This window comes from Mangifera indica, chromosome 11, assembly GCF_011075055.1.
Source record: "Mangifera indica cultivar Alphonso chromosome 11, CATAS_Mindica_2.1, whole genome shotgun sequence".
NCBI lineage: Eukaryota > Viridiplantae > Streptophyta > Magnoliopsida > Sapindales > Anacardiaceae > Mangifera > Mangifera indica.
Genome location: NC_058147.1, coordinates 13,417,254 through 13,429,397, shown reverse-complemented (window position 1 = coordinate 13,429,397; position 12,144 = coordinate 13,417,254). Strand labels below are relative to the sequence as shown.

General features: G+C 31.8%; 1 protein-coding gene across 5 annotated transcripts; it reads right to left on the bottom strand.

The window, feature by feature from the left end:
- Positions 1-64: 64 nt before the first annotated feature.
- On the bottom strand, positions 65-11,531 carry LOC123229728 (regulator of nonsense transcripts UPF3-like). 5 transcript variants are annotated; one of them, XM_044655653.1, is made up of 13 exons: positions 11,211-11,531; positions 11,000-11,112; positions 10,177-10,272; positions 9,968-10,003; positions 9,812-9,891; positions 9,003-9,101; positions 6,152-6,275; positions 4,304-4,404; positions 3,698-4,124; positions 3,489-3,563; positions 1,978-2,078; positions 1,827-1,883; positions 65-773 (listed from the first exon to the last, which is right to left on the bottom strand). In XM_044655653.1, the coding sequence occupies exons 1-12, from the start codon at positions 11,339-11,341 to the stop codon at positions 1,845-1,847; spliced, it is 1,422 nt and encodes a 473-aa protein (XP_044511588.1). In that variant the 5' UTR covers positions 11,342-11,531; the 3' UTR covers positions 65-773; positions 1,827-1,844. The 5 variants fall into 5 exon arrangements, with proteins under 5 accessions (XP_044511588.1, XP_044511584.1, XP_044511586.1 ...); XM_044655649.1 differs by having other exon boundaries at positions 9,968-10,066; positions 11,211-11,529; XM_044655651.1 differs by having other exon boundaries at positions 6,200-6,275; positions 9,968-10,066; positions 11,211-11,529.
- Positions 11,532-12,144: the final 613 nt, after the last annotated feature.

The following is a 12,144-nucleotide window of genomic DNA, read 5'->3' as shown; positions in this document are numbered from 1 at the left end:
TGGGAAATCTTGTTGATATAAAACCACACACAACATTGGGAGTCAAACATTATAAAAAGTCAAATGCTCCACAGAAACCACCTACTACATAATAATATAAGCGTCTATACAAACCGGGATATGCTCTCAAACTTACTGCTTAATATTTCTTAATTCCAACTTCCCAATCAGTATTATACTTAACCTCATTATATTATATGCACGCCCATATTTCTTCTCTCTAACGATTTAAGTCTAAGGTTCAACCACTGCAACCCAACCCGAAACAACTTTTACAGGACGCATATAATACCAACATATTCACAGGTACAACCAAGTCTCACCTATTAAAAAAAAAAACCCCTACAACTGATACCAACTGGGTCCATGTCACTAATAATTTATCACCCAAGGCTGCACATACCCAAGCAACAACTACAATTTAGGTATGGTTGGCACTGCTGATATCCACCTTTCAATCTAATTTCGATTCTTCTCTCATGCTGGAGAGGATTGAAAATTCTTAGATACGGGGCAGATAATTCAATAATCACATCAGTTGGAAGCTTTTCTTTGCTTATGAAACAAAGTTGCTTCCCCGGATTAGAGATGATGGACTTGGGAATGAATCTCAAAAGAGATTAGATCCAAAACTGGGAATGGACTAAAACAAACCTTAGGATTATTTACCAATTGCAAACTCCAACGAGGTAAATAAGATCCTGCCGTTAATTGTGATATAGCAGCAAAAACTAGATTCTCAACATCTGGAAAAGAGTTGCAACTTTTAAAACCTGAAAAGCAGACAAATTTACCCAAGTGAATACAACAAAAATAACTAAACACCAACTGCTTGCAAACTAACATGCATGTTTAAGAAGATTCATAAGCAGGAAAGTAACATAATTTGAGTTGATAGCAAAACTTCTGAAGGCACTAGCCATAAACAATAACTGATTAAATTCATATTATTCAAGAACATTTTAGTTACGACACATTGTATTTTATGGTTATGTTATTTGTTTCAGTGTATTTTATGGTTATATTATTTGTTTCTGCTGTCTAAAGAGGCAAAAACACAAACCAGTAGTTTCAGAAGCTAAAGACTGAAAAATCAGCATATAATTGTTACTCTCTCACTTGACATGGTAGCAATAATACTGTAACATCTAACTTTCTGATTCTCTAGACATGCAACAGCTTTTGATATTTATCCAATACAGGGCATTCCTCCATTTTATTTAATCCACCTCTAAACTTTATCCAGGTTTCCATTCCAAAAAGATTTATGTGAATGGTGATTATTATTTTGCTGTCTTATGTACTCAATGTTATACTTTCCTACTCGTTGTACTACCATAGAAGATAATCAAGTATTCTTATGCACTTATGCATTTTCTGATTCCATCTCCAGTATTAGATTGGAAGGTTCCTAGAAAATAAATAAAATTAAACTAAATTAGCTTTAACTTTTTCTTTTAAATAATAATCCTAAACTAAAGAACTATAATAAATAACAATGATTAAAAGGGACACAGTTACTAATGATAAAGTCGATAGAAACTTTCAACTCAAAAGCTCAACTAGTATAGCTTGATGTAACTTCCCACAAATGGACAATACTTAAACCTATCAACGAAAAGGGCTACAGTTTCACAATAAAATCATCAGCATGAGTGCATGACACTTGATACACATCCAATCAAGGCTATTTAGTACATGATACTCAAAGAGAACATTGTTTTATAATTTATAGTGACACAAGTTAAAAGACAGCTAGTGAAATTTCTAAATCAGTTCAACTTTGTTTATAATTAAATGGAAAACCAGATACATAAGAAGCTTACAAGAATTAGACAAATAATTTAATGCCCAGAAGATGACTTTTGAATCCAAACTTGCTTCTGCATTTTCCCAAAAAAAAAAAAAATTAAGACCAGGTAGAGTAATGACATAGGGATTTAGACCAGAAGTTTAAAAAATTATATATTGCCTCACCTCATGGGCACCAGAGCTGGCTGCACCTCTTCTTTTGGAAGACTTGCCCTCATCATCCTTTGTAGCACGGGCAACTACACGACGACCACTATGTCGGGAACCTGGATAAATTCAACATTTCAGTTCCATAATGGCATAATTATAGGATAATTCTATTGTTAAAAAGAAACAGTGACATTGTATAATAATTCTTTAAACAAATTTCTCTATTGAAGTTTTATTGTCACATACCTAGGCAAATTCTATGTTGGCAAAACATGAGAAAAAAGATAAATATGTAAATTCATCCCACATCATCAGGGGATGTTAAGATAAAATTGGTCAAATAACTTGTGATCCCCTAAACCGTTAAGATATATTTTGGGTTGCAAAAACCAAAAACAAAACTATAAAATACTATGTTCCCAAAGTGGACAATATTTTGACAATGAATCGGGATATTTCAACCAAGATATTAAAAATGGTTACTCCACATGCTATCTTGAGCAATGATAGAGAAAACTTTAGCAAAAACATTGAATCTCGTAAAAGGTGTGAATGTAATATCTTAGACAAATCCCACATCGAAAAAACACGAAAGCGATGTTAGATACGTAATTACATCTTAAATCGCTAGGGGATGCCAAAATAAGACTGATAACATAGCCTGTGAGTTCCTAAACTGTCAAGTTGCGTTTTTGATTGAAAAGCTTAAAAGCAAAATCATAATGAACTGCGTATTTAAAATAAACAATATCTTAACAGTAACTCAAACTATTTGGACCACGATGTTTTATTTATACTACAAAATAACTATCAAAAAATTACTTGTAAGTTAATAAAACAATGAAAAAAATGCCATCTTGCTATTTCTACAATTTCAAAATAACTGTAACTTTAGATTTTTTTGTTTGATTACACAAGTTTAAAACTTAAATTGTCAGTTAATTGAAGATTTCATTGGCATAAAATACAATAATTGTATGAACCAAAAGAAATTTGTGCTGCTCAGTGTACAGAAATTAGGGAGGCCACATCATTTCTTTCCTAAGCTTCGATTTTAATTATGTTACAAACCACTTCTCAAAGGAACTCACATTGAAATTAATTCAAGTAGTTGAGAGCATAGGATACCAATTACCCTAAAAATTTTGAATCCCTTTTGCAATTTTACTGCCTCCTGAAAGAGGAAGCAAAGTTGCAGAAATAATAAATTGTAATCAGGCCTAGAAATATTAAAGACCAAATAGTTCTTTTTTTTTTTTCTGGTTTTTTTTTGGTCAAATTTTATGTTAGGATTTGATGTGATGAAGAAGGAAGACGATGGGTGAAGTAAGAGTTTAGAGATGAACGCTTAAAAGTTGAGATGATATCTATTTAATTGAAATTATTTTTGGAGCCATAAATGGACATAAGTAAAAATTAGCTTTAAATTTTTGAGATTGGAGCATTAGGGAAGAAAATGGTATTTGAAAAACACAACTGATGACCCATTTTGGTGTTATAACAAAATTAACCATTTTCTAAGTTACCTCCATTTGAAGGAGCTATAACTCCACAAGTCTTGCTTTTGAGTGGAATGTCATCTTTGGTGTCTCCATGAGGAACTGAAAATCATAAGCAGAAGTTGAAACTTACATATTTCCTACAGAATAATGCTTATACAAGAGAATCATTGATGCTAAACTCTATATAAATACTTCAACAAAAACCTGACAATCCCGCATAGTAACAGTTATACCTTCAATTGAATTTGAAAGCAATTCATTAGGCTGCAAGGATGACAAGCACTGCTCGGTAGTCTGTGAAACATCAGAATGGTGATGAGAAGCCCGGGAAAAATAATCAGGTCTATCCCTATTTCTTGTGTGTTTCTCTTGCTTCTCACTTGCAGTATCTAAACCATTCAGGATTTTTCTCACAAATCTACTGTCTGGACCTCTCTTCATATTGCGGTCAGATCTAGATGTGCGTAGGTCATTATTAGATACATGACCATCTGTACACGACTGCTTATTCATAGACCGAGGCAGTGGCTTCCCATTCTCTAAATTTAAGGCTTGCTTCTCCTGAGGTTGGATTGCAACCAAAGGATGGGTTTGGCTTTCCTGCCTCTGAATCTGTTTTGTAGTAATTGTGGTAGTTCCACTGGATGTTGTTTCGCACTGCTGACAAAAAAGGGTATCAGTCACCCAAGGTTTCACAAAATTCATCATAATTAACACTGAAGATACTAGATATAACAAGTTATTGAGTCCACAAGCTTAGTTCATTGCAAACTAACAGCATCTATGCTGAAAATGGTAACTTCCAGTTAAATAGGCAATTTCAGAAACATTAAGCTTACATGAGAAATTTCAGGATCTTTCGCTTTCAAAAGCAATATCTTTTTCTTTCCAGAATCAGAGGTCAAGGTTATTCCCGAAACAGAACCTTCAAGACCAAGAACTGCAATGCAAATGGTCACAACAAATACATATTAAATTAAACAAAATAAGTAGAAGCAGTTATTTAACCCATAATTTCATCACATTGTGAGCTTCTAAGCAGAATCCCACCTGACTGCCTGCACATACAACCACAATAGACACAAAAAGAGATGCAGTCATATGCTTGCTGACATATATACACACATGTTCTCAGGACAGAATGACATCCATGTAAACAGAGATGCACTCTAATAAGGTCATTGTTCAGAAATCTCTTCATCTTATAATGCTTGCCTAAGTAATTGTTCACCACACATGTCAAGTTTATCATTATCACAACAGCTTAAGTTTACTCCACTTATTACCTAACACCATTACAGTCATTGAAACTAATTACTTTAATTTATTAAAGATGGTATGCATTATCAAAGAAGAAAAACGAGAAGTTTAAGCGGGAATAAACCATTTTCGATTATCAATCACTGATATTAGAGCCATCTTAATCAAGCAAGATAAGCAGGATTTCAAAGTAATAAATAGTTATCCACAATCAACTATTAATATCAAGGTGTGTTTGGTTTGGATAATCTTTTATTATCAAAAAAGAAAAATTACCACAATGATAAATTACCTGAATGATAATTCGGTATAAATTATTATTATGTTTGATAAAATTAATATGTGTAAATAATTATGTGTTTGGTTAGAAGTAAAAAAGAACACTAAAATATTATTTTACTCATATATTCTTAAAAGATTATTAGTAAAAAATCAGTAATGTGCTTGATTAAACTGACATGTCATATACAAAAGTATTTGCTTTGTGCATTTTTTAAAACATTTGCCATGTGAATAATATATCAGAATTAATTTCATGATATTTTTTCAAATTGTTATCTTATTGTCAATATTTTTTTTCAAAAATATTTTTCATATAACTTGTTATTTTAATTGAAAATGAGGATATTTTTGTCTTAAGAATTTAATACGTAAGGTTAAAATTAAAATAAAATTAAAATTACTTTAGTAATCTTTCAATCTCTAAGGTGAAGGTGATACTCATACTACCCCTAATATTGTCTTCTACATCACCATTAATAATAAAATATTATTAAAATTTTTTATTACCTGACAAACCAAACAAAATAATACCAATAATAAAAGATAGATTTCCAAAATAATCAAAGATTATCCCAAACCAAACACCCTTTTAGAGTCTTCTAAATCGAACAAAAGCCCTATATATAGTGGCAATCTAAATCCTAGTAAAATAAAATTTTAAAAAGAAAAATTTTGATAAAAAAAGTAATGCAGTGATCCAAATAATTTCCAAAAATAAGAAGGTTCTATAAATAAATACTTAAACTTAGATTCTAGAATCTGCATCAGTTCATTACATTATTTATTGTAACATGAAATTTTAACCCAATTGTATGAATCCATAAATTGGTTGTCAACAAAGTGACAACACAAGAGAAGAAAAACAATAAATAAAATAAAATAAAATAAGAAGCATTTTTTAGTAAGTTACATCATTATCATTTTGGTCAATTATCAAAAAGTGACTAGTAGGTAGATAAGTTTATTTTGATGGGAAAAAAATTATTGTGCCATTGCAACATTGCTTGGTCATCAGTTCAACTTCATATAGTCCAATAACAGGACATAAAATTTGCCCCATCTAAATTAAAACTAAACCCATCTTTTATGAAAAGAGAAAATTATTGTTATGTAGTTCAAAAAGAAATTGGAGGGAAAAAGCATACTGGTATCACTTTCTAAAATTCCTTTCCCAACAGAAGAGGTAGGCTGACCTTCTTGCTTAGGCACCACAATGAAAGATGATTTGCCCTTTTGACTCCTGTTCTTCTCACTGCCCTTTGGAATATACTGGGACAAAAAACAAAAAGTGAATGACAAACAAGGGAGATCCATATTTATTCACTTGACAGTCATAAATTTCTAATTTGAACAGAGTAAAACTGTCAAATCAGTGAAAACAATCACCAAGAAGAGAAGCCACTAGTAAGTAATGATGTCAAAAAAATTCCGACTGAAAGAGAAATGAGAAGAGAAAAGGGGAATATATTGAGAAAGAGAATCAAAGCCCAAGTAGATACAAAACTCTATGAACCATTTGTCCAAGATGCTTAATTTCTTAATTTCTGTAAAACACAGATAGACAGCAACCAGTTCTTTTTCCTTTAATAAGGTAAAGAAATTACTAAAAGCCTAAAGCCTTATGTACAGTAACGATATACAGAAATGGAGAAACCAAGAGATAGTAGTGAAACTGATGAGAAACAAAACCAGGGAATATAGTTTCCTCCACTATCTCCCCAGCCTAGATAAAGGTGGGTTACCTTCCATCTATAATTTCATTCCAACCACAAGAATCATATTAGATGATTAGGGACTTCTCTCCAAAATATAACTGCTACCTTCCCCTCCACTACAAGCAAATTTAACATAAAGATTGGAAATGGAAACAAAATTTATAAGCACCAACAATGTTAAAAAAAGGACCAATTTCTTCCACATCTCCTTCACACTTGTTAGCACCAACTAAATTCTTTCTCCTATTCAGTTTGTCCAACAGAAAATCACTTGCAGGAAGATATTTCAGAACTTTCTACTAATTAGTAATGCCTTAGTATCTTGCAGTGGTCCTTAATTTGACCAGTCCAATGCCAGAGGTTTTTTTTTTCACTTTTCACTGAATCTCAGTATAGTGAATTAATTTACAAATATGCCAACAACATAATCATGATATGGAGGGCATAGCCAGGAGTAAAAACAAATAAGTAAATATTAGTGATATAAAAGAATGTTATGTGCAAAAATCTAGTCAGGTCACCCAAAATGTATATTATAACAAAAATGACAAGAAAAAAAATACAAACATATTTACATGTAATAAAACAATTTTAAACTTGTGTCCTATGATACGATATAGCATAATTGTTAAAAACTCGTTTCAAACACGCTTAAGTGAGAGGCTACTCATGGCAATAGGTCCACCACCACTAGACATGCAAGGCGAGCAAAAGTCTTTAAGCAAAGTTTAAGCACACTTTTATTGTGCTTTAGAAGAAGTTAAAAAAAAAAAGTTTATGTACATTGAAGAGTTTTTACATTTTTTCATGTTTTATTATAAACATTTATTTGTGTTTTTGAGACTTAATCTATGATATTATGCTTTGGTATTTGAGTGATTAGTATCTATCAATTTTATTGCTTTTGGTCCAAAAGCAATGCCTTCGCTCCACTTTTTTTGCTTAGGTGATGGGATCCCTCATCACTTTTAAGCACTTTTTGCCTTTAACAACTATGCTATATAGAATAAATCTATTTACAAGAAAAAATTTTAAGTCATACATAAGTCATATATTTAAATGCCACTATAGATATAAACTGATAATACATGAAAATTGGTTTTTCAATTTTTATTTTTGAATCCACAAACCAGCTTCTTCCTTTGACAATTAAAAAATTTTTAGCTTATTACTCTCTTATGCAAGTCACAGAATCATACATCATTCGTTTACTGAAAAATTAAACCAAATTCATTATCCAAATCTGAAAAAACATTGTAAGAAATTCCAACCCTGTACAAAATCAAACCAAGCTATCAAAATTATTTTAAAAAGTTAAAGATAACTGCTGAAATCCAAATTTAATATATATCTACATTTATGAGAAAAAGAGTTTGGTCTAGCCCACTCTATCCTCCACCCCCACATGTATAACATGCACAGAATTTAATGAGTCATATAGGTTTAAGAAATATATCCAAAATAGGAAGCACCAATGCAATTATTACCAGATATAGAGGGCCCAAGATTCAAAAGACACATGCTGAACTGTAAAGTGACGTCAGTTACTACTGTGGTCATGCAAGACAAAGGCACTCACAAAACTTTTAAGATTGACAAAACACCCTTATATCATTTAAGGGATTTTCTAGATAGAGTAAATAATAGGCTTAGAGATAGTTTTCCTTTTACAACAGCCTTGTCCTTGATGAGAGAGCAAAAGAAAAGTCCAACAAAAATTCACAATTGAAACACTATATAACTATGAATAAGTCTTCCACATATTGAGCAGAATACGTGCCACTTAAACTATGACACTGTATGACTCACTGACTAAGAAACCTCTCACCAACACTAACAAAGAGAATGAAAAATGCCACTGGCTTTAATCCAATATGAAGGAAAAAAAACTGAACCAAACAGAGACTGAAAAGAGAAATAAAAACCACCAACTACAAACTTCACAAGCATAACTGAGGAGGAATCCATTAAATATGGGCTATTTAAACTATGAAAATTATACATCTAAATAATGTTCTAAAGGCCTCTCACAAAAATCCACTATTAGGGAGGAATTGTTATTGACTTTAACCAAAAAAGCCTAAGACTTGAACTCTGTCTAACATATTTATAACAAGAAAAAATGAAAAGGCAGGCTACAAAATTGGTGCAAACAGAAGTCATGATATAAATGAACCACCAATAACTACAAATTTCTCAAACATAAGCACCTGAACTGGAATGTATCATTTATGGATGTACAAAAGGCTTTGCTTAAACAAATAATCCAATAAGTAACTACCTTTTTCTTCTCTGAGCCTCTCTTGGAAGTACTTGAACCAGACTTTCTGGAAGAAGCTCCCCTACTTCTTCTGCTAGCTTTTCCAGCAGCTGAGGAACTCTGTCATCAGCATAATCCAATTCAAAACATAAATACGCCTTTCACAAGTAATTCTATCTTCTTTTTTTTTTAAAAGAGAAAGAACTAATTCGGAGATAGGTAAAAGCAATTCATTGTTCATGGAACAGTGTTCAATATAGAATAACTTTTAGGGGAAGATGTGCCAAAGTGCTGAGGAAACTCTTAAAAGTCCATTTATCATGTCCATGGTAATTAAAATATATCTTATAGATTAATCAGATCCTTGTTAATAGACCAGAAGTGGTCCTGTGTAAGATTATATAGAAGCACATTAACAGTGACCATAACCCATATAATAACATAACAAAACAGTGTAATCCCTTCAGAACTAGTAACCAAGAACAGCATTAGTTACATTCAAAGCCACAAAATATGTAAACTGTCCAGTATGATTTTTTAAAATAACTTGCAATCATTCAATTTGCAGGTTGAAGAATCCATTCAGAGCTAATGTAAAACTTACAAGAATCTTCCAACACATAAGACTTGAATGAAAGAAAGAACAAAATAAATTGCTACCATCCATGAGTAAGACACCAATCACCCATTGATTTGTACAAAATGAAGCCCCTCCAGAAAGCAGAAGCATGCAAGGATATTAAGCATTCTCCATTTAACATCACTTGGTCCCATAAAAATATGTATGTAGCCCTAACACATTACTTTTTACAAAAAAGGACCCAATATACCTGAGTTCCACTTTTAGAAGCTCGTTTCTGCCTAACATATTCCATTAATGGTGTAACAATAGGAGTGTCTTTTGCGGCGCCTGAGAATAAATATAAACAAATATTTAGAAATAAAAATTTACATTCATGAAATACATCAGCAAATAACTGACTTACCAGACAGTTCAGCTTCTTTTCTTTCCAACTGAATTTCTGCACTAGGAAGATTCTCAACAGGTTTTGCAATATGTTTGAGGAACTCCAGATAATCAGGGTCTAATTTTGTTACATAATTAAAAGAAGGGCGGGAGAGACATATTTAATACTATTGCACATAACAACATTGATAAATACAAAATTAGTTAAATAAATAGAACAAAAAGTACCATTGTAAATTGTGCCTTCACGGCTATCTTTTCTAGTACAAGGCTTAGGAACACGTTGCGAAGGAGCATATTCAACAATTGTTTTAAACTGAGATCCTGAACAGAATTTAAATACATCCAAAATAACAAACCCAAGAATTAGCCAACAGTAGAGGAACATTTTTCCTTGTATAGATACCATAACAAAAATAGACAATTAATATCACAAAGTTAAACAGTGAACTAAATCCCATTTCCATGTCACACGTTTCTTGTCAAGCTATTCCTATTGCACCTAATTTGTAACAGATACTCCTAATATTAAATATAACCCTTGCTATTACTCCTACTACGAAACATAATACATTTCCTATTTCGTGAGTAATATTATACATTACTGGACTTGATACATGTTACCAGTTGTCATTCTAATCTTAAAAATTTCGTGTTAAGCTGCAGTACCAACTATACCTACAAAAATCACACATGTACGTTGTAATGAAAACTCGTACTATTAAATACAAAAATTCCTGGCATTGACACAGCATAAAAATAGACATGTAATATTAAACGTTAGACTATTGCACCATAAAATATTCATATTTGTTAAGCATTAAAAATTGCCATTTCACTGCCACAAGTTTTCCCTTACGCTATCATACCTTCAATTAGTAACAAAACTTTATCATATCAAATATACAAAAAAAAAAAAACTTCCTAAGCACAAATAGTAGCGAAAATTTACAAAATTCAGCACAAAAGTTGCAATTAAGCACAATTTTAACACAAAACGTAACACATTACTTATCTAACCAGTAAAGTTGCAGATTAGCAGTAGATATACCTTTCTCATTAACAAAAACATGTCCATTGAGCAAATCAGCGAACTCGAAAACATCCTCCGCTGTCCTCAACTCAACATAAGCTCGAGAAAACCTCTGAATCTGATGCTTATGGCTGCAAAAACAAACTCAATTAATCAAGATTCTAAATTTTCGAAAAAACCCCAAAAATCATTTCAAATTCAAAATATAACTGAAAATAATAATAATAACCTGGACTTTCCTGGATGAAAGGAGAACCATTTGTAGCGGTCAACGAAACGATCGTGAAAGAGTGAGAGGAGGTCGGATTGAGAAAGAGAAGGAGGCAAATGCCGAATCACCAATTTGGTTCTCTCCTTCATCTCAGCGCATCGTCTTCCAGTTAATTTTAATTAATTCGGATTCGATTTACTTGTGATTTGGAGTTTGATTAATTTTTTAAGAATTTGGAATTTTGGACATGCGTAACGGGCAAGTAGTTCTTTTGGGATATTATTTTTCTACATTTCTGGGGGATTTGCTGCAAATAAGCTATGATAGCTACAGTTTTATTTTGTTATTTATCAGAATAAATTATTTATACTATCCATTTTTGAAACGGTCTCTTGTAAATATTCTATAAATTTATACTTTATTTTCAAAATTTTCATCGCAAATTTTCACAGATTAATGTTTAAATGATAAAAACAAAATCATAACAATATACAATTTTTATATATTTAATTATATGATAATATATTATTTATATATCTTAATTATATATTAAATATATATATATATAATTTTATTAAATAATTTTGTTTTTGGATAAATATAAACAGATGACAAAAATGGTCAACCCAATTAGTCTAAGTTATAATCGACAAACACAGTAATATTGTAACGTAAGACAAACCTCTAAAATATAACCAACACCACAAAATTGTTACTCTTTTGAAAACTATTCAAAGAAGCTGAAAGATGGGATTTAATAGAACGCAAGCCGGGCCCAAAACATTATGAGAAGAGAACACCAAGCAACAACAGAGGAAGCAAAGAAATAGCATGGCCAAACTGAAGACCAAGCAACAAACAACCAGGAGAAGCCAAAAGGAGGAGAACATAACCCAACCCATAGCCAGGACTAAAGGTAGCTAGTAGAGAATAGCCAGGGAAGCAGGCTGCT